This window comes from Apiospora phragmitis, assembly GCF_038363925.1.
Source record: "Apiospora phragmitis strain CBS 135458 chromosome Unknown utg000007l:2111988.0-4706623.0:1.0-2598199.0, whole genome shotgun sequence".
In the NCBI taxonomy this organism is placed as follows: domain Eukaryota; kingdom Fungi; phylum Ascomycota; class Sordariomycetes; order Amphisphaeriales; family Apiosporaceae; genus Apiospora; species Apiospora phragmitis.
The window spans coordinates 687,342-708,505 of record NW_027117406.1 but is presented as its reverse complement, the minus strand read 5'-3'; the positions used below and the strand labels follow the sequence as shown (position 1 = coordinate 708,505).

General features: G+C 52.8%; 8 protein-coding genes across 8 annotated transcripts; 2 read left to right on the top strand and 6 right to left on the bottom strand.

The window, feature by feature from the left end:
• Positions 1-71: 71 nt before the first annotated feature.
• Positions 72-1,691, bottom strand: PG994_007815 (S-adenosyl-L-methionine-dependent methyltransferase; the record flags this gene model as incomplete). The annotated part of the gene is made up of 2 exons (XM_066859224.1): positions 72-1,263; positions 1,375-1,691. 2 exons carry the CDS (start codon positions 1,689-1,691, stop codon positions 72-74), a joined length of 1,509 nt encoding a protein of 502 aa, XP_066714711.1.
• A 531-nt stretch (positions 1,692-2,222) lies between these two features.
• PG994_007814 (pyridoxal-phosphate dependent enzyme) lies at positions 2,223-3,578 on the top strand (the record flags this gene model as incomplete). Its single annotated transcript, XM_066859223.1, has 1 exon — positions 2,223-3,578. The coding sequence occupies one exon, from the start codon at positions 2,223-2,225 to the stop codon at positions 3,576-3,578; it is 1,356 nt and encodes a 451-aa protein (XP_066714710.1).
• Positions 3,579-3,723: 145 nt separating this feature from the next.
• Positions 3,724-5,054, bottom strand: PG994_007813 (uncharacterized protein; the record flags this gene model as incomplete). The annotated part of the gene is made up of 3 exons (XM_066859222.1): positions 3,724-3,740; positions 4,097-4,821; positions 4,876-5,054. 3 exons carry the CDS (start codon positions 5,052-5,054, stop codon positions 3,724-3,726), a joined length of 921 nt encoding a protein of 306 aa, XP_066714709.1.
• Positions 5,055-5,715: 661 nt separating this feature from the next.
• PG994_007812 (major facilitator superfamily transporter) lies at positions 5,716-8,094 on the bottom strand (the record flags this gene model as incomplete). The annotated part of the gene is made up of 3 exons (XM_066859221.1): positions 5,716-6,786; positions 6,848-7,234; positions 7,285-8,094. The coding sequence occupies 3 exons, from the start codon at positions 8,092-8,094 to the stop codon at positions 5,716-5,718; spliced, it is 2,268 nt and encodes a 755-aa protein (XP_066714708.1).
• A 2,919-nt stretch (positions 8,095-11,013) lies between these two features.
• Positions 11,014-12,169, bottom strand: PG994_007811 (uncharacterized protein; the record flags this gene model as incomplete). The annotated part of the gene is made up of 2 exons (XM_066859220.1): positions 11,014-11,886; positions 11,951-12,169. The coding sequence occupies 2 exons, from the start codon at positions 12,167-12,169 to the stop codon at positions 11,014-11,016; spliced, it is 1,092 nt and encodes a 363-aa protein (XP_066714707.1).
• A 2,566-nt stretch (positions 12,170-14,735) lies between these two features.
• On the bottom strand, positions 14,736-15,852 carry PG994_007810 (uncharacterized protein; the record flags this gene model as incomplete). Its single annotated transcript, XM_066859219.1, has 3 exons — positions 14,736-15,040; positions 15,117-15,399; positions 15,454-15,852. 3 exons carry the CDS (start codon positions 15,850-15,852, stop codon positions 14,736-14,738), a joined length of 987 nt encoding a protein of 328 aa, XP_066714706.1.
• Positions 15,853-17,575: 1,723 nt separating this feature from the next.
• On the top strand, positions 17,576-19,280 carry PG994_007809 (uncharacterized protein; the record flags this gene model as incomplete). Its single annotated transcript, XM_066859218.1, has 2 exons — positions 17,576-19,142; positions 19,231-19,280. 2 exons carry the CDS (start codon positions 17,576-17,578, stop codon positions 19,278-19,280), a joined length of 1,617 nt encoding a protein of 538 aa, XP_066714705.1.
• An 818-nt stretch (positions 19,281-20,098) lies between these two features.
• Positions 20,099-20,578, bottom strand: PG994_007808 (uncharacterized protein; the record flags this gene model as incomplete). Its single annotated transcript, XM_066859217.1, has 1 exon — positions 20,099-20,578. The coding sequence occupies one exon, from the start codon at positions 20,576-20,578 to the stop codon at positions 20,099-20,101; it is 480 nt and encodes a 159-aa protein (XP_066714704.1).
• Between the last annotated feature and the right edge of the window lie 586 nt (positions 20,579-21,164).

The window sequence follows — 21,164 nt, the reverse complement described above, 5'->3', positions numbered from 1 at the left end:
GTCGGAGCCCTATTAGCAGCTCTCCAAGGCTACATGTATACAGTAGCAGTAGTAGTCTATACATGACCCATTTAGTTCGACACAGTAACCATGACACTGGCATTTTTGTACCAGCTCAGCAGCGGGTTCTCGCCACTCTGCACCTCGGTATCCTCCACATAGGCCCACGACCGCATGAAGTCCTCGTGTGAGAAGACCCGCGTCAGCTTTCCTGTAATGACTCCGTACATAGCTTCGATAATCCTGAAGTCGGTGGGGAACAGGATATCAAAGTAGCCTTGGTGGACGAGGGGCGTCGATACAGGAACCATACGTCTCTCATACCGCGTCTGCACGACGGGGCTGTTCAAGCCCTTGATTGCGTCGGGCAGGGTATGGAAATCACTGGTGACTAGCCTATGGGCGGGGAAGTACTTCTCCAAGATGTCGAAAAACTGCATACACCTCGTCGGGATGTATTCCGGGTCACTCAGGTTAGGAGCAAAGGGGATTTGCTGCTTGAGCTTCCGGATCAACTTGCTGTTGCTGTAGGGCACGGGGTATCTGCCCCCAGTGGCAGCGTGGCGGACACGCAGAAACCGGGCAGCTACCGGGTCAAGTACAGGCTCATAGAACTCATAAAAGTCGTTGTTTTCTGTAATAAGTACCATCCCTTGCATGGGCTCTTCCGTGTTCAGGTCGTAACGTATAACATCATGCGCAAAGTTGTCGAAGACTTCGAGGGCGATGAAGAAACACGGCGACGGGACACGCTCCTCCCAATCAAAGACAGACCGGTTGATGATCTCGACCTTGTCAAGATGGCCACGACTGGCGGCAGTCGCTAACAGCTGTGAGTTCTGAATCGTAGCCAGGGCTGGACTGATCTCGATGATCTTGTATTTCACCCTGTCGTAGACGGATGGTTCGACGGAGCGGATATAGTCCAAGATGTTCATCATCAGGGTACCCCGTCCGGCACCCATTTCGTAGATAATCAGGTCATGGTAAGGATAGGATGTCATGATATAGTTGGACATCAGGTAACGCGCGATGGCCTCGCCGTAGTAGGGCCGAAACATTTCCGTGGGAGTGTGCCACAGCTGTCGCGTGTCGTTAGGCGCAGGGAGTTTCGAGTCGAGCTCATCCTCAAACTCGGTATAACGCTGACCGAGCTCAGAGTAGAACTCGGGCTCATCGCGGAGCGCTGGGAAGTCGAAGGGCTTGCCGGGCGTGAAGATGACGGCTTGCTTCGAGAAGTAACCGTAGTGGGGGTTGTATAAACTGTCTGCATCGTTCGTTGCATTAGCCCGCTGTTCGAACCCGCCTGTATGACCTGTGCGAGTGAGGAAAGAAGGGGGAATATCAGGGAAGACAAACCTTCGACGAAATCACGCATCAGCATCTTGACTCTCCGGGGCCTCTCCGTCCGTGTTCCGAAGCTCGTTCGCTGTCACCGTCGGGAACGCCTTGTACTCTTCCGTCATGTCGTGGGAGAAGAGCTCGGTCCGCTGTTGCCAATCGCTCTCGTTTGTCCTCTGGGAAGGCTTGACACCACGGGTGGTGTGCCTCATCGCCATGGACCGCTTCTGCTGCTGCAGGCGACGGCCATGCTGGATGCACGAGCTCAAGGCCACGAGGTTGCGCTGCGAGGTGCAGCCCCGGTGCCGAAACAGTTGGCGGAAGAGCTGCGTTACTATGGGAGAGTCCATAGCTGCTGACTATCTGTAGGGCTTGCTGTTCAGTGGTTCCTTGGCACGCCGACCCAATGGAGTTGTCAAAATACGTCTCCGAATTGAGCAACCGACAGCTTCACAATGCGGGTCTGAAGCTCGTGTGCTCTCAACTTTTGCTACACTCTAGGTGCGGTGCAGGTCGGAAAACATCCTGCCAGGCCCGAGCTCCCCTGCTAACTCCTGCTAGCAGTTGGCGCTAAATGCCAGAAGCTCCAGGGCTTGTAGTGATGGTGTGCTGCAATTGGCGAATCGAATTGGAGAGCTGCGATGACACAGCTGCTGTAGCTCTGTAGCTCGGGCAGGAGCATGGGTGGGCGTGTAGTTTATTGGGCAAGCATCCATAGTATGAAGAAAGTATTTCACTATTACGACGTTTTTACCTATAACGAACGGCCTTAAGAGTTCATCCTCGCCTGCCACACACTCCGCACAACTTGCCAACTATGTTTAAAATAAACGAAATCTACGAACATTGTGAGATGGGAACCATGGTGACATACTAAGGCCATGTCGTTAAGCAATCATCCGAAAGCATATGGCTCCGCGGCAGTTGCCGTGGCCTTTACGTCAGGCATCCTCCTGACCTTGGGATTCAAGGATCTATATCCCGATCTCGAAAGCCGCTTCCAGCAGGGGAAGAAGCGGGCACGCAGGGCGCAGATAACGACCGACTCGGACGTGGCCAGGCGGAGATCAAGTCTTTTCTGGGGTCCCGTGGAGCTCGAGGACAATGAGGGGAAGAAGGCCAACGCACAGTCCGGGCCCCTGCCCCCGACCGCCGGCGTAGTCGAGGGCATCGAGGGCTGCATCGGCAACACGCCGCTCGTCGAGATCAAGAGCCTGACCGACGCCACGGGCCGCACCATCCTGGCCAAGGCCGAGTTCCTGAACGGCGCCGGCAACAGCCCCAAGGACCGCGTGGCGCTGAACATGATCCAGGCCGCCGAGGAGGCCGGCCTGCTGGTCCCCGGCCGCGGCGACACCATCTACGAGGGCACCGTCGGCAGCACGGGCATCTCGATCGCGGCGCTGGCGCGGGCCAAGGGCTACCGCGCGCACATCTGCATGCCCGACGACCAGGCCACCGAGAAGTCGGACCTGCTGCACCACCTGGGCGCGACGGTGGAGCGGGTGCGCCCGGCGCCCATCACGTCGCCGGACCACTTCGTGAACCTGGCGCGCCGGCGCGCGCGCGAGCACACCGAGTCGCCCGACACGGAGAGCCGCGGCTTCTTTACCGACCAGTTCGAGACGCACGCCAACTACGAGGCGCACTTCAAGACCACGGGCCCCGAGATCTACTACCAGACGGGCGGCCAGGTCGACGCCTTCGTCGCGGGCGCCGGCACCGGCGGCACCCTCTCGGGCGTGGCGCGGTACCTGAAGGACGAGGCCAAGCTGGCGGGCCTGAAGGTGGTGCTGGCCGACCCGCAGGGCAGCGGGCTCTACAACAAGGTGCGGCACGGCGTCATGTACTCGAGCACGGAGAAGGAAGGCACGAGGCGGCGGCAGCAGGTCGACACGATCGTGGAGGGCGTCGGCATCAACCGGATCACTGAGAACTTCGAGGCCGGGCGCGACCTCATTGACGACGCGGTCAAGGTTACGGACGAGCAGGCTTGCAAGATGGCACGCTGGCTGGTGGAACACGACGGCATCTTCGCGGGCAGCAGCACCGCTGTCAACTGTGTAGCGGCCGTGACTGCCGCTATGACTTTGCCCAAGGGTAGCCAAGTCGTTACCATCATCTGCGATTCGGGAACGAGACACTTGAGCAAATTCTGGAAGTGCGTTGGTGAAATGGGCCTGGAAGATGAGACCAAACACGACGACCTCTTCCAGTTACTGGGCATCAAGCAATAAAGAGAATAGGAAGAAAACAGAGCATGTGCTCGTCCAGCCATTCTGGTTCTGAAGCTCGAGCTTGTTTACAACAGTATCATCTATATTACAGTCTTGAGAGCGGCACCAGCCAGGATTGCTCATGATTGAGTTCACACCACGTGAATTAGGCAGTTGCCAAGTCTGCAAGGAAGAGAAATAGCAAATCAATGTAGAGAAGGAGTATCCTTCTATCCTACGCCATTCTGTAAAAATGCCTCATACCCTTGGGCATCTCCATCGAAACTCGTAACGCCCCGCCAGCCAATGCTGTCTGTTTGCAACCCTAGAGGGAAATTTGCAAAATCCGAGGAAATTTCCCACATAGCCGGATCCCAAAGCTGTGATCCAGGCCTGGTCCGACTTGCAGGGTGCGTAAATGTATGAAAGCTCAAGAGAACTGCAGTGCACTGTTGTCAGTACTTGTATGTAGAGGTAACGACTCACGCCGTCTAGAACTCGGGAAATCCTTACCTTCCATCGGTGGCGACAGTTCATACACTCGCAGAAGGTCGTCATAGGTTCATCGGCACTGCGTGTCTGGGCTTGACTGTATGCCACCATGCGCTTCTTACACTTGCCGCACTCAAGAGATTCACTCATACTCTTCTCGGCAATGGGTATCTGCGCCTTCTTCATGTTCTCCTCCTCGAGCAGAGCATTCTGCTTGCGCATCTCAGCCGACATCAGCTCCTGGCTCGACATGCGAACGAACTTCTCCGCGATAATTTCACCGGACATCACGCCCTTGCCCAGGTCGGCATTGGACTTGACCTTCAAGTTCTGGAACAAAGACCGTATCTTCTCCTTGTATTCTTTGGACTCGCCGTGGAAGGCCTTGAAAGCGGCATGCTCCACCTCGATAGCACGCTGGAGGACAGAATCGACTGGCTCGGTGGATCGATACGCGAGACCGTTGTAGATCAGACCGATGCAGTTGTCGCGGGTAGGTGAACCGGTACGCTTCACATCCACGCCGTCGTCCTGAAACTTGCGCTTCTCGGGATCGCCTTCGAACTTCTTCTTGTTGCCAGCGGGTTTGGGCGCAGGCGAAGCAGGCTTGGGAACAGGCGAGGCGGAGGCCTTACCCTTTTTCGCCGCCTTCTCTTGTTCGACGCACTTCTTCCACTTGACAACAACTTCGGTCGCGGCGCGCGCAATGTCCTTGTTCGCATTCTGTCGGAGCTTGCCCATGAGAAGACCAGCCTTGGTGGTCTGGAAGTGTCTAGGTTAACAAGGCATCCTGGAAAGTGCGCTCTCTCTGGGGAGAATGGTTCACACGGAAAATGAGGGCCAAGCAGGGGGGAAAGGATGATGACCTACGCGTAGCATCTCTTCGGTCGGAACAACCTCCTTCTTCATTGTCTCGATTTGCGATATGATATCAGCGGGTTCACTCTTGGCGATGGAGCCCTGCAGCGCCTTAACGCGGTTGGCTACTTCGCGTGCGTCCATCATGTCGGAGTTTCCGCAAGACGGGGTCGGGATATCGTGGTTGTGACCTCGGTGTAGGGAGAGAGGAATGTTGTTGCAGCCTTCTGTTGGATGGATACGGTGACAATGGTCCTCAATTAAATGGCACCGATTGAAGCTGCCCGAAAAAGGCAGACTAGAAGTTTCCAGCAACACAAGGTGGCCGAAGAGCAAAAAGCAGCAGTGAAAATAACCGAGATCTCGATATCGGGATCAGGTTGAGGCAGAGGCGCAGCTGTGTTGGATCATTGCCCGCATGCGGCAACAATGCAGCCTGAATAATGAATAGCATCCAGCAATCATCAATCCAAGTCTTGCGACGGGCAAATAAGGTGACCAATGATTGGACCCACCCAACACCAGGCTGAGTGGCACGTGCACGACGGTCTGGTCGGAATTGGGACGACTGATACCGATTAGGTAATCGCCATTTTGACCTACGACCTTCCTTTCTGCCAGTCCATTAGCCCGGTATTGATTGTGGTGTCCAGAACCGCCACCAGCGACATTCATATTCATACGCAGAGACTGCGGTGAAGAGATGGGTCGCCCAAGGAATATGTATTGTATTGTTTATCTAAATTTGAACATTAGAACTTAACTATGAATATGATAGTCGCATTCATTCCCTTCTCGTCATCTTCAATCAGCTTCTCCCCTTCTCACTCGCCTCTGTCGTTGAAGTCGGCGGCTTGCCCTTGACTGAATTCCACTCGAGGCAACAGCATGAGAACCAAGCCAAGCCTGCGAGGGGAACCGCAACAAGAAACACCGTCTGGAGCGCCCTGTTGTAATCAAGGATGAGTTCAGTCAACTCGCCCGTGGGTACGAGGTGCCGGAATGCTGTCGCTCCAGCTGCGATAACCGCGTCAACATCAATGCCGTCGAGCTTGTCAGCTGCAACGATGGACCGGAGGCTGGCTTGGAAGACGTTGTTACCAACTGATATGAACACAGCGCCACCAAGAGACTGTGCCGCCACCACGGATGCTGTGCCCACGGCTACGTCTTCCTTGGAGAGGACCGTCTGGACTGCGGTGAACCCCTGTTGGATCGACATACCGAAGCCAGCAGAGGCAAGAATTTGGAAGCCTATCCACATTCCGGTGCTCATGCCGGGGTGGAATAGAGTAACCATGCCGCAGCCTACCGTTCCAATGGCGCTCCCCAAGATAGCTGGCGGCGTGAAATAGCCGACCTTGGAGACAAAGATCCCCGAAAAGAGGGAGAAGAGCGCATTCGCCACGAAGTACGGAATCATGGCAACACCCGACTGGATGGCCGTGAACCCCCACACCGCTTGGAACCAGATAGGCATGAAGTAGGTGTGGATGAGCAACGCACCGTACGTGAAGAAGCCAGCCAGACAGGCCGCAGACACGGTTCGCTGCATCACAATGCTTGGCGGTATTAATGCGCCGTCTTGTTTCCACCACTGCCAAGTGACAAAAGCCAATATGCCTGCTCCAAACCCGCAAAGCAGGCCGACCGTCTTTGCGCTGCTCCAAGGTTCACCTGTGGTGGTGAATTCGAGCGCTAGAAACAGCATGACAGACATCGCCAAGAGGATAAAATTGCCGATGATGTCTAGATCAATGAGCCGATCGAAGAACGGGCGGTGCAGGTGGTTCTGGGGAGCTGGGTGGAAGACCAGGGCCATGACTACGAGGGTGAGCGCCCCGGCTGGGAGGTTGATATAGAAACACCATCTCCATGTCTGGTCCCAAAAACGGCATTAGCTACATTCGAACACGTCGACAAGGGGTTCTGGCACATACCGCAAGGTCGGTGAAGACACCGCCAATCAATGGGCCTACCGTTGCGCCGACACCGAACATCAGCCCTACTATTGACGTGTAAATCGGGCGCGCCTTCAGCGGCACACCGGTAGCAACAATCACAAAACTCCCGGTGAGAATACCGGCGCTTCCAAATCCAGCCACAGCTCGACCGATGATGAGTGTCATAGAGCTTGGTGCGACCCCCGATATTAACGATCCGAGTAGGAACATGAACATGGCCAGCATGTAAGACCACTTGATGTGGAATAATGTAAAAACACGGCCAAATACGGGCTGGAAGGCACAGGCGGTCAACAGATACGCTGAACCGTACCACCCGATATCCGGCGTACTATGGAATTCGGCTGTGATATACGGGATTGCCTACAAGAAATCAGCGTACGTCCAAAGGTTGCTTTTAGCAAGGTACTTACAGTTGTGATGATTGTCCTGTCGATTGATATCAAGAATACCACCAAGCTCAATCCAGTGATTAGGAGAGCTAGTGATAACCCTTTGACTTCGTTGTTTTCGGACTTCTCGAGAGCGTCCCGGAGGCTTTTGTCCACACGATCCGCATCATGGTTTTCATCAACAGACGGCTCCCACGGTACAGTATGTCTGCTAAGCCGCGCTCCAGCCTTTCCAGGGTGCCTTTGCTCGCTGATTGGAGTCAGAACCTGGAGTCTCTTTTCTCTGTTCTTCATGTAATGGCTTTCTTGGCTGCTGTTTGATGCCAGGCGACTCAATCCGGGGGAGTACATCAACAAGATGTCGGAAAGAACACTGAAGCGTTCGTTGTCGAGCGAGAACCGCGACCGCGTTATCGTTTCGTCCTTGACGTGTGCTGTTTCTTCCTTAACGTGTGCTGTTTCTTCCTTGACGTGTGCCAACTCCGGTACATCCAGTTGCTGCTCAGGCTCGTCGGCATTGAAGGACAACGGCCTCTCATACATCGAGTCCGCCTGCCTCAGCGGTCTCTCCGATGTCGTTGTGGAGAAGCATCTGGAGTGTCTGTAGGTGCTCCCGAAGTGGTCACTGTCGGTGATGGAGTCATGACCACGGTTGGGCACTGGGGAAAGTGACGGGTCGTTGAGGTCGTACGACAAGCGAAGGTTCTCACGAGCTGGTGAAGGTAGAGCTGGCGAAAGTTGACCAGCCTCGTCGGTATCAGTGCCTGGTTGGTCGTTGGAGGACGACGATGGCCTCAAGGGCCAATCTGTTCCAGGGCCCGGTGCCGCCATCTTTTTGCGTGTGGCTCCTGGGTTGATGGGTTTGAACGTGGACATTTTCCCCAAGAAGACTTCCGTTTTCTGGAAGCCACCGTTCGCATGTAAGTAGCCACAAGGGATCGGCTCTGATGCGTGTCGCGTAACCTCACAGACAAACAACAGTACATGCGTAGCTCACGTCACTGCGCCAGTAGTCCAGGTTACTGCGGGAGAAGAGCGTCCTGTGCACTTCTGCTCGCGGCACAGCAATATTTCCTGCAGGGGGGATCTATTGTTACGTTAGCATCGAGGGGGAGGGATCCATTCAGCTGCACAAGCATAATCAAACTTTGGTAGTTGACGTGCTGCACTGATCTCGATCAAGGTTACGTACCCAAATTGGCGATGCCCACCCACTAATTGCTCTGGAACATGTACCGGGCGACACTCACGCTTGGTACCAACAAGGCAGATGGTCTTGGGGGAAAAGAGGATGCCCCACGCTTTACACCACCAGCTGGATGACCAACGTATATACAGGGTATAACAAAATCGGAATCCCGTCTTTCAGCCCCGAGGATAGCGCACAAATCGTACGACTCTTGAAGGAATCGATGGGATGGCCAGTTGAAGCTGTCCGAAGGATTCGCTGTACCGGTCGGCTCTGACGTTCAGCTGAGGAAGGAAGTCTTGCTTCAGTCTTCCCCAACGTACTTTTCCTGGTTCAACGTCACTCAATGATGTGTTTGTTTGTCGGCTTGTTTACTCTCCACGTAGGACTCGTGCCTTGCTGGTAAGTATTTTGGGTTGAATATGGAATAACTCGGAAAAAGGAAAACCAACCGCGGGCCAGGAAATGACGGATATGTCGATCACTTTAGTGTTGTTATTGTTGTTTCCTTTACTCATCTCCTCCTGCTACATATTGGGCTGAAGGATTAGGACTTACCACTATTGCGCTAACATTTATGTAGTAGGTCTATGATATAAGACCACACAGTACTATTCTTGGCTACTTTCATCGTGGGTTGAGTTATCATGACGGTGTCTAGCTCTAGTGCTCGCCCTTGCCGGGGTATTGGGCACTACCACTGCCGAAGCCACCTCCTCAGATACACCGTGGTTGGTGTGCGCCGGGCGACGCCACCGCCCCGTCGGTCACGAAAAGGCATCGTCACTTGACCCGTATGGGGGATGGATTCGCTGGGCGGCGCCTCGTATGGATGCAGATGTCGTTAAAGTATGGACAAGGGCCGATAGGCCGGACGACCCAATCAGATAGCGCTTAGTTGAGTGCTTAGCTCGGTCAGATCTCATCTAGTATGCAGATTAGGATATCACATTTAGCTGAATTCATTCGTCTATCCAACAAGATTTGTCCAACGAGATTTGCTGTGCAAGTAGGATATGGATCTGCCTATGGTCCACTTGCTACTTGACTTGGGTCCATAGATAGAGCTACGTAATAAGGTGACGGGACGACGGAGCGCCATTGAAGATTCCAAGATGGCGCTTTTCCACATGCGTCGAAGAAAACTCTTGCGGCGGCCCGGCAGGGCATGGAATGGAGCGAGAGGAGTTAGTGCAGGTTCGATAGCTGGCTAGCTTTACCGGCACGATGGGGCTGAAAGCAACTATGGAGTCTACCGAGCCTTCCACCTTTACAATCCCTGATCCCTTCCATCCCATCATCGCGATATGTTGCTATCCATCCATTGCCCCGGCACCCGCCAGAACCTTCTATGCTCTGATGTGTATGTAGGTAGTTTGGGTTCGCCAAGCTTCGTGGGGCTCAATGCGATCAGGTCAACCCGGTTCGCGAACTGGGCCTCCATTGCATATACATCTGCCAAACTGTAGTTGATAGCATTGTACATACATACATGAGATACATAAATACATGACGACTCACACTACAGATGGGATGTCGAATTCCCGTACGCGTATGTGGAGTCGGAAGTCCGGCTACTCGCAAGTGTCTGTTCCCGTTACCAGCAGGGGGGATTTCAGTTGCGGGCTACTGACCTTATTACCTGCAGTCTGTGTGCTATTCCCCCCTTCAATGTAGGTACTATTGTTCGCTGTTTCTTCCATCCATGAACCTGGCCCATTCTTTTGTAAGGTTGCCGACCATTTAGAATTCAATGGGGCAGTTGCCGACTTCGGGAGGGTGTGCTCGCGCGGTAAGTCAGTTCTCGCACTATTCGGCCTCGGCGTTGGACCTTTTCCCCTCTTATCTCGTTATGTGTGTGTGTGTGTGCATGGGGAAGCGACATTTCCGAGACAAGAAAGTCTGGCCAAGCATGGAGGGTCCTTACAGCAAGAGACGCAGGAAATCAATGGTCAGTAGAGTTTGATTTCTGAGACATTTGGAGATTGAACCTGTTTTCCTGAACATGCATACACGAGGTTGCCAAGGTTCGTCGAGTTTATCACCGTAGCCGTGGGTGCCGGAGGGGGTTACCAAGCGGAATCGGACGAATAATTAGTTAAAATCGTTACTTGGCGAGCTGAGTAGGTTCTAATATCCAAGCGAGTATAGTTCAGCTATACAGTACATGTTACTTTGTTTCTTCGGACTTTCACCCGAGTGAGTCTCCCTATCCCACGGCTGACATGAGAAATGTTGAGACCAAGTCACATGGAATAGTTTACCCCCGTTGGTGTACACACAACACGTGAGTAGATATTGATATGGTCTATAGTAGGCAAAGAACGAGAAATTGTATCCAAGAATAGCGTGTAAGCTGCTGATGCAAAAAGAATGGTATCTTCATGGAAAGGAAACCTGCCTCCCAGGAATGGGCCCCATCTGATGATTATGGCTATCCGAACCCAAAAACGCCTTTGCAATGTACATAGATGAGCAAATAAAGAAAAATGAAAGCCTTCTGAATGAATGTGGCCCTTGAATAAAGATCACAGCCCATATGTGGTCGCCATGCCATGTATTTACAGGAGCTGGGACCTGCGAAGATGAGCCAACTGCAGGAGAGTAGTCACAACACCCGCGACGCCCGACCCATCACTGTGACGGCCCAGAGAGACATCGGTATCGTTGCCATGAAACTCGGCGTCCAGCGTCGCTTGACTCTCAGTTGCAAGCACATGTGCCGTCTTGAGTCCTTGCTGCCGTTGCTGTTCGATCTTGAGGAGTGCACGTGATACGTCCTCTAATTCTTCGGCGCTCCTCTTTTCATTGGCAGCGCCCGAAGGAGGGCTCGGCAGTAGACCAGCAATCTGCATCATGAGTTCAGGGGCGACGGTCTTGCGGCCTGACTTGAAAACACATTTGCTGATTGCAGTAGCGAATATTGCTTTGTTGGCATCAACAGCAGGCTGGTCGCGTATTCCTTCCTCTGAAGCAGCGTCTTGGTTTTGCTGAGGGTAGAGGGAATAAGACTTGGGCTTCGCAGCACCCTTGCGTACGAAATGAGTAGCGATGTAGATCCATTTCTCGTCCCAGGAGAGAATCTTGGACCACATCTCATACTCCTCGTACGGCTTGATTTCCTTCTTGAAGCTGCAGCTCGTAGCGCCCAAAGCAAGTCCGAACATCGGCTTCTTGGAAGCTGAACCACTCCAGGCCGCGGTACCCCCACGCATGTACGCAATAGCTTCTGAAAACAAGGTGCAGACAAGGTGACCTCGCGCAATGTCCAAGTCGGAGAAGTAAGAAGAGTTCGTTTTATGTAAGTTGAAATCAATTTCCATTAGCTGGGCTCTCGAGGAGGTGATCAGCGGCTGGAATATATGCGAAGGTCCCAAAGCCACTCGCGGCCGCTGTGAACGGCACACAAATCGAAACGCGTTTACTATGCGCATCTGTTGGAGGTAAACAATGGTTAGTTAACATTCCAAGTAGGCAGCATATGGCTTTGCTACTTACATGCCACATAAAAGGCATATTCTTGTGGTTGAATGCAATGAAAACGCATAACAGCAGAAACCACAATGTCGACCAGGAGAGGTATGATTGGATTAATTGTGTGATAGAAAAGAAGAGAGGGGCATCGCCTCCAGAGAGATGCCTGACTGGTGGTCGGAGTGCTTCATACGCCGACTCATGGCTTTCGTTGATGGAGCCGAAGAGAAGTGTAGTCGACATGTTGACTTTTGAGTGCCCAGGTCTGTGATAGAACAAAGTATTATAAGTTTAAGTCTCGAAAGGTCCTCGTCGTAGATGTATTTCCAGATGTAGAACGCTGGTGGTGCGTGTTGTGTCGCTATGTTGATGATGCTGCTGTATTATATAAAAGGCGTACGGCAAGATAAGTCGAAGGCTAAGAAGAAATGGGAAAGTAGTGACGACCGTATAAGGGGTCAAATCGATGGTATAGCTAAAATAGTGATATCATTAGACGAAGTTTCAATGGACCGGGAATCTTCACGACTGCGATGACTTCGTAACACGATCAGTCGTAAATCTCCACAAGGTCCAAAGCCACTTGAATGTGTACAGGGAGAGTCTTCAAAGCAGACTAGGCTTTCAGTTGAGACCATTTGTCAAAATTCTGGTGTCGAGGGCCGCCTGGATCCGCCAGGAGCATCTTTGATTAGCAGGATCCGAGCAATGCATACACTGGCTGGCCTGTTGAGGGACGACCATCCGATGTGCTAAAGATCGACAGACAGTGGCCTACCAGCTACAGTAGAGCATGTACTGGTGGTCGTGCGATGACAGTAACGGGCACATGTCTGGGCCATCTTGACTTGATGCTGATCTTGTCCGTATTCAAAAACTAAAATAGCTGACAGGGTGGAGAGTACGAGCAGATACCCCTTGCACCTTGGGCTCGAAGCAGAACTGAAGAGACACACTGGTCAGGTGGCAGCGTAACCTGCACCGCTAGGCCTGCTTACCTTCTATTCATTGCTTCAGCCATTACATGCCATCTCAAACGCGCCCGACACATGGGTCGGGGAGTAAGAGAGCCCGACAGCCGCTGGACCTCCCCTTTAGGAGTGAATTTTGAATTCCCTCGTAACGCCAACTGGTGAATTAAGGCCCGAATAAACTGGACACAGACTCCGAGCTGTCGGATTCTATGCTGATCTTCATCGACGGCATGCCAGGTCAGGCAAGCCTGGGTAAGCCTCCCATTCGTGCCTTAGTAAACAGTCAGCCAGTTATCAGGGCCATAACTCTCGTGGCCCCGTTGGCACGGGATTCTTGTTATCCGACGAGTTATAGCGGCGCTAATGGACGAAGTGGGTGATGTCTTCGGGTAGGTGTCGAGGGCCACCAATTAGACAGTTTCTAGCCAAGAGGTCCTGTTACCAGCGAGCGCCGCTGACTGCATGGACACGGCTGGTCAGACGTCTAGCTTGGCCTTATTCCAGACGGAGGTTTGCTGGATCCCCTACCTCGGAAGCTGGCTAGGCTGGGACGACGGCGGTGACAGCAGTGGCGTGGTTTGCGCCGTAACGTCACGTCACCTACTACCGGATCGTGATCGGGTAACTAGTTTTCGGCATATTAACTGAGCTATCTTGCCTAGCTGCCATAGAAGATTGCTTGATGTTTTCCCCATGTAATTGAGGTGGAGCTTAATATCCAGCTTGGCCCCCCAGTGGCAACAGGCTTTGGATGTATCTGGAACCTGATGGATGATTCAGATATCTGACTCTGGTTGGGACAGCATGCGCAGACATTGAAGACGAGAATAGAACTCCGTCCCGTGTGTAGAGCTGAACAACCAGCTGTCGAAGGTGTCCGGAGGCGCTTCTATATGATGTAGATGTGACTACCTACTGATGATGGCAGAATTGAAGATAAGCCAGGAGGTATGGAGAAGGGGCTAGGGCGTTGACCAATCCCGTCACACGTGCATATGCATGTCAGGGAGTGGAAGAATCCGAGCTGGAGAGAAAGAGGCCGATATGGGGTGAGAACCGGTGCGATTGTTGACGTGAAAACCCGAGTTATTAGCGGCGGTGGTTGTGCTGTTGTTGCCTCTAGCATTGCCAAGACGAAGAGATGGAAGGATCAGGGACAGGGATCTTGGGCAGAGGGGGGGGGGGGCGCTTGTGTGGCTTCGCTAAAGATCCTTGTTGCCAGATTGGTTTATAAGCCACTGACGTTGATTCGGAGGATGCGCCGTCCGTCGCGGCACGCAGGCACCACTGGCACGTCCAAAATCCCTGCCGTCAATCCCGTCGCTAGCGAGTGCACGCCAGGTCAGGGACAGGGGGCTCTTCCCCCGAGTGTGAATCAACGTCACTCCAACTTTTGATGACAGATCAATATCGAACGAAAATGTTCGGCGGATAGGCCAGGGAAACACCAGCGAATTAAACCCGACGAAAAACATTTTGCATCTACGGGCACGCAATAGTTCATTGACAGGTGAGTTAATTGGAGCCAGAACATCCACGGTCGGCATGCCACTTTGTTCGTTTGCAAGTTTATTAAGTGCTATTCGAATTTCAATCCTAAGAAAAACACACCCGCAACCAAATTATACCCTGCGTTTCGCCGTAAAATGCTGAAGAGAAAAAATGACTACATGTAGTAAAACTAAAATAAAAATAACAAAAGATTCATTGACACCGGCCGCGACGCGAGTAACGTTGGTATGCAGTTGTCGACTGGTAGAGCCGAGCAGAGAGAACGGAGTAGGAGAAAGTAGACTATGTTAGGCCATGTCGTGCCGTATGTCAAGACGACCGGCTTATTTCTCAGCAAGCAGGGTGCGCGAGTGGGCCACGCCGCTACAGCTGTCGGCCACCTTGTGGGCGCTTTCCTTCATGGCGGAGACGTTGGACTTGGTGTCCTGAGGGATGCCAGCCTTGATCTTGCGCTGGGCCACCTTGCGGTAGGTTGCGATGTAGAACATGATGAAGAGCACCAGGTAAGAGCTGAGAATGACGCATCCCATAACAGCCGCCAGGGGCTTGCCGGCGCAACGGCCAACATGGGGCAACCAGGGGGCGTACTCGCTAGCATAGTAATCCCAGCATGCGAAGTAGATGAAACCTAGGGGCATAGTTGTTAGTGATGGGTATTCTTGATGGCAAAGCGTTCGCTCTATGCAAAGGAGCCGGTCACTCACCCAGGTCGATAACGAATTGCGCAATCTGGAGTCTGGTGATCCATTCCTTCCACCAGACCTTGACGCCACGAGCACTCTGGAAATAGTACCAGTACATGACTACATGAACCGTCAAGTTCAGGGTAATGGGCACCCATGAGACCGAGGTGTTACCGACAAGCTGGGTAAAGCAGAGCAGGGCGGTCGCGGGGTGGTGGTAGGTGTGAAGAAACGTGAGAGGCTTCTTCTTAACCATTAGGAAAACGGTATCGATTAGTTCGATGTATTTGGTGAGGTAGTTTAACTATATCTCGTTAGCAAGAGGCCTTAATAGGAGTTGTTATTGTTGGAGACTCACGTAGTAAAGGGTGACGAGAGGCTTGGTCCAGCCATCCGCGCCGCAGATGTTCTCATACAGGCCATCCCTCCAGAGTTGAGGAGCCAGCTGCTCGATGAACAGAACAAGGAGACCACCGCTCAGCAGGGTCAGGAACAGGTTGTGGATTTTGAACAGGCCGTTCAGCTTGAGCGGTTGGCGGTTGCGCATGAATTCGCGTCCGCCGAAGACGACTGTGACATAGAGGACGATCGTGCCGACGACTTCAGGCCAAGTCGAAAAGGCAGACTTGCCCTCGACGAAGCGGAACTCGTCTGCACGGTAGCCCATGACAGAGGTCCATACCTGGTCAAACGCTTTCCAGGGGGCCAACGGGATAACACCCGATTTGGCAATGTGCAAAGAGCCGTCCATAGACATGATGAAGCAGTAATTAAGTGATGCAGTATAGAGAAGGTACTCGGACACAGAGGAATTGTCGGCAAGGTATGGAATGAGGACGACTATTGAATGGTAGGTCTCAAATGATGTCGTACGAGGAGCACGGAAAGATATATGTACTCCATAGGCAGCCGGCCTTCGAGAGCCCGTGAGTTGCATGTCATAAGGCAAAGGTCTCAGATGTCTGGTCGCGCCCAAGTTAGACACAGCAAAGGAGTTCTTTGCTGCATCGGCCGACTGCCGCCGCCCGATCGCGTAGATGGCTTTGGTAGTATCCATGCCAATCATCTTCCTCTTTGGCCGGTCGTATCAGCCTTCTGCTGGCTAGCTACAGATGCAAGTGCTGGGTTATTTCCGCATGCGTACAATAGTGCTGATTAGGGAAGGAGGTGGAGGTGCCGCCTATGCAATGATTCGTATATACTTTGCGTGCGGAGGATATCCACACCGGCAGCTGATAGGTTCGAGCAATCGTGTGTCTACTCGCAATAAGCAGGGTGATTCAGCCAGTAATTCAGCTCGAGATAATCGCCGATCCTTCTCCCATTGGTGGATACGTAACAGATGCGCCTAGAGAGCGACCGGCTTTGGTGCGAAACCACTCGACTGGGACCCGCGGGGGCGTGTCGGGTAGGCTAATGTCTAACCTGATACCAAGACAATGCTTAGTTGCTGATCCCAACCTCAGCTTGAGTATAGTCCCAAACCGTAATGGCGTTTTTTTAAACTTCTCCATACTGTCAGGCCTAACTCCGAGTCACCCACTACACCATAATCCGGGAAATACTCTTCCCGCACGCCTGAGCATCGGTGGCTTTCTTAGCCTTCACCTCTACCAACGCCCTCTAGTCCCAACAACTGCCGTGCTAGGCATTATTAGGCCGAGATGATAGAACGCCCAATTCGGCGAGCACTGGAAGAAAAAAAATGATAAAGATTGACGTCACAGCCGTACCGTTGAAGTAGGCGGTCGGTGGCTTCAGACTCCACCGTTCAGGTTGTGGTAGTAGTAGTAGCAACATGTTCTTTGCTTCTTGGAACTAGATGCTTGGGGGTGGATCGCCGGCTTTCTAGGTACCCCCTACCTGTCCAATATTCCATGCTGACAATGGCACACCTATTCCATCTCCCGGAAGGGGGGGGGGGGGATGATTGGCAGGGGCTTCCTTGCCTGAGTTTCTACATGGCAAATCGTGCGTTTTCCCTGCAGCACAGACGGCTTTCCCAATTTGTGATGTCTGAGATTTCGTGGTTCTAGAGCACTACCCGGAAAGATCGTCATCACAAGGGGGCGGCCAGTCAAGTGCTCGTATACCACCGGAACTTTGCTACTTTGGTGTCCCTTCTCATGGCTGACCAGTCAGACCACATCAGGCCATCTTCCGGAGGCTATCGCGTCGTGATGAGTATCTTCATGATGCAAAGTTCAGGTTTCAGTGGAGCCTCCAATACCCTTGGCTGCTTGGCTTATTTTCTGGGCAATACGCAAGGAGTGAGGGGAGATTATGAAGGGACATCTGACTGTCAGTTCTGTCTGTCGTGTCTATAAAACTGCTTTCATGCCGATCAGTTCTAGTCTTGGCTGCATTCTCATAACCATTTCAACTGCTCACTCAGTGATAAATATAACACTCACGGACATCACTTTCACTCACTTGTTACTCTCTGTCATTGTCTCGTATAACCTACTGTTCCCGTCACAATGTCTAAAGTCACCTTGAACACCGTCGTGGTAGCTGCCGGAGCTGCCTCGTTTGCTTGGGCGAAGCATGCTGAGCTCCCAATCCTCTCAACAGTCGCTAAGACTATCGCCGCTGTCATCCCTCTGTATGCCATCATTTGGTGCAGTTGGCTTTACCCCTTCTACGTCTCGGACCTGAGGCATGTGCCCACCGTGTCTGGCTTCCCTCTATGGGGCCAATTCTTCAACATCATCACCGAAGAGTGCGGCGTGCCGCAGAGGCGATGGCACCAAACACACGGCCCCATGATCCGTTACTTCTTCCCCTTCGGCGCCGAGCGTCTGTCCGTTGCCGACGATGACGCGCTGAAGCACATGACCGTCCGGAACCCCTACAACTACCCCAAGCCTCTGCGCGCGAAGCTCTGGATGGTGCGCATCCTCGGCGAGGGAGTCTTGCTGGCCGAAGGCGCCGAGCACATCCACCAGCGCAAGTCTCTGGCTCCCGGTTTCTCCATCCAGTCCATCCGCGCGCTTACCCCCGTCTTCTGGGAGAAGTCGCTCCTCCTCGCCAAGTGCTGGAGGGACGAGATGACCGCGGAGGGCGTCACGACCAAGTCGATCGAAGTCCTCGAGTGGCTTAACCGTACCACACTCGACATGATTGGCAAGGCCGGCTTCGGATACGAGATCAACTCTCTCGAGCACCCCGAAACTCCCATTCGTGAGGCATACCGTCTCGTTTTCGCCTTCGACATTGCCTCCCGCGTCATGCACGGTCTGCAGGCCTTCATCCCGGCCAGCAAAGCCATTCCGTCCAAGATGAACCAGGACGTGCAGACATCTCGCAACATTATTTTGGACAAGGCAACAGAGATCGTCACTGAGAAGTTGGAGCAAGCCGAGAACAACACTGGTGGCAAGGACATCCTGTCTCTCATTGCCCGGGACAACAAGAAGCTGAAGGATCAGGGTGAGGCTGGCCTCTCCTTTGAAACCATGCGCGACCAAATCATGACGTTCCTGGGAGCTGGTCACGATACAACCGCTACCGGTGTTGCCTGGACTATCCACTTGCTGTCTACCCACCCCGTTATCCAGTCGCGTCTGCGCGAGGAGATTAAGGACCATATGCCCTTCCTCTTCGACAAGCAGTCCCGCTTCGACCCTGAGCAGATCATCAACGCCGACGCTGACAAGCTGCCTTACCTCGACAACGTGTGCCGCGAGGCCCTGCGCTACATCCCCCCTATCCCCATGACGGTGCGCGAGGCCATCGCCGACGACGTCCTGGCTGGCTACAAGGTACCTGCCGGCACCACTCTCTACGTGCTTGCCAACACTATCAACCGCATGCCAGAGTACTGGGGCAAGACGGCCGACGAGTTCGACCCGGACCGTTGGGACGACCTTCCCAAGTCCTACACGGCCAACGCCTTCATGACTTTCCTGCAAGGCCCCCGCGGCTGCATCGGCCGCAAGTTCGCCGAGACGGAGATGAAGATCCTCCTGTGCTGCGTGCTCAGCATGTACGAGTTCAAGCGCGACGTGAACGTGGAGGACCCCGAGTCCCTCAAGATGTGGAGGCGTAAGTTTACTTCCCCGTGAACCCTTCCTTATTTACACCCCCCCTTAAACCGATTTAGATGCCAAAGGCTAATTCTCACGTTCTACAGTGGTACTTCGACCCCGAGATGGTGTTTCCGTCAAGGTGACGGCGATATAATCGACTCTATGTGTCGCATGGCATACCTCGGAGGGGTGTGCATAGTACGTTTAAAATACAGATAATTGAGATTTTGTCTTATACAATTCGGGGATTTTCAGGGGATTAGGAACATCATGCTTGTTCGTTTATGATGTGGCGTCAGTTTGAGTGTGCTTATTTCGGATAACCCACATATTGCATTTTCTTGGAAAGGGGGCATAATTGAGTTTTCAGTAAAGGGCATTGGACGTGTTCGCTTGTACGAGTCTAGAACCCTCAACGCGGGTTCTAGACATTTTATTACCTAGTTACGGCTTTTACGAGATCCTGATAACACATTCTTAATGTTCACATTTGTCATTGACACCTGCATAACGCACGCGCGGGATGGCTAGCAGTTGAGATGGTAAAAGTCGAGGCTGCAGACCAGTGAGCGAAAACACATCTGGTGAATCTTGTCTAAATTGTAAGTTGGTTTAATAGACTAACTATAAAAATCTTGTCAACAATGTATTCTGATGCCAGTCTGGAAAGCTGACAGCCATAATTATTATAATACACATGCTTACGACTGCAACATGGAACGGCAAGTAGTGTGCCGAAACACATTGATTGAAGGATTAAAGTTTTGGTTTGATCTATGAAAAGTACATGGGTGGCCCCTATGTCTCGGAGAAGGGCAACATCGTATGATTGAAATAACCGTATGCTTCCCTGTCAAGGGAAGGGAGAAAAGCACGAGACCCGGAGCCCAGCAATCTAAGGATATAAAGCAACGGCAGGCAGGAAATTAAGACGATCCAGCTTTAAAGGTGATGATAAGTCTAGGCCCTTCTTTAGGAGTTGTGGGAGTTCTGTGTGCCTCCGACATTAATGGGATCACAGACGGAGATGCCGATGCCAGTGCAGCTGTTGTCGTTGGACACGTCGACGTCTGGGGATACGATGGGAGCTACATTGACCAGACCACCACCACCACTGCCGCCTTGACCCGAGGGCGCCGGGGTAGTGGTGGGGGCATTCTCATTGTTGCTGTTGTTGTTATTGGAGTTCTGGGTGCCCTTGACATTGATGGGGTCACAGGCAGAGACACCGATGCCCGTGCAGGAGTTGTCGTTGCTGAGACCGACCTTGGGGCTCACATTGGGAGACAGATTCACGAGGCCTCCGCTCCCGCCGAGCGCCCCAACGTCCTTGACGACTCCCCCAACCTCTTTGACTACGCCTCCGAGCTCCCCGACAACCTTGTCGAGCCCGAGTAGAGGCAGACTGGAGGCCGCAGTAGCGAAAGTGAAGAGAATAGCGCTGGGACGCATCGTGACGGTAGGGATATGGATTTGATATGGGTAGTGAGAAAGAACTTGGTCGGCAGGGAAGAAACTTCAGAGAAAATCGGGTCTCGGATAGTATGCGGATGTGAGTTTATTCGATAAACTTGATGGAGAATCACGATCAAGAATGGGGGGGGGTTGCGGAGCGGTTATGAAGTGATCGACATTTCGAAGTGAGCTGAACGGTGGAAGGGATCTGAGGCTAATGGCCCCATATGAAGATCCAAATGCTACCAAGTACAAGTACGTACGTCAACGCCTCCAGGGCTACTACTTATTTCTTTCCGTAGGGGAATCACGCTATTAGATTCAGCCGTCACGGTTACCCTAGAGGGAGCCGTTCTCTCCTTGTTTCTCTAGTAGTAGATCAGCTCAGGGGCTACCAGCAGAATGGAGAAAAGAGTCAGAACGATACACCAGTAGCGCTTATAAGATTCGAACTTATCACCGAAGATCATGCATCTCTTCCTTGATTGGTACATGGCGGATGCTCTAGCGGCTGACAGAGATCGCTTAACAAGGAAAGCGGGTACTTGCTAAAGTGGTATACTAGCTTCTTTCAGGGGGATGG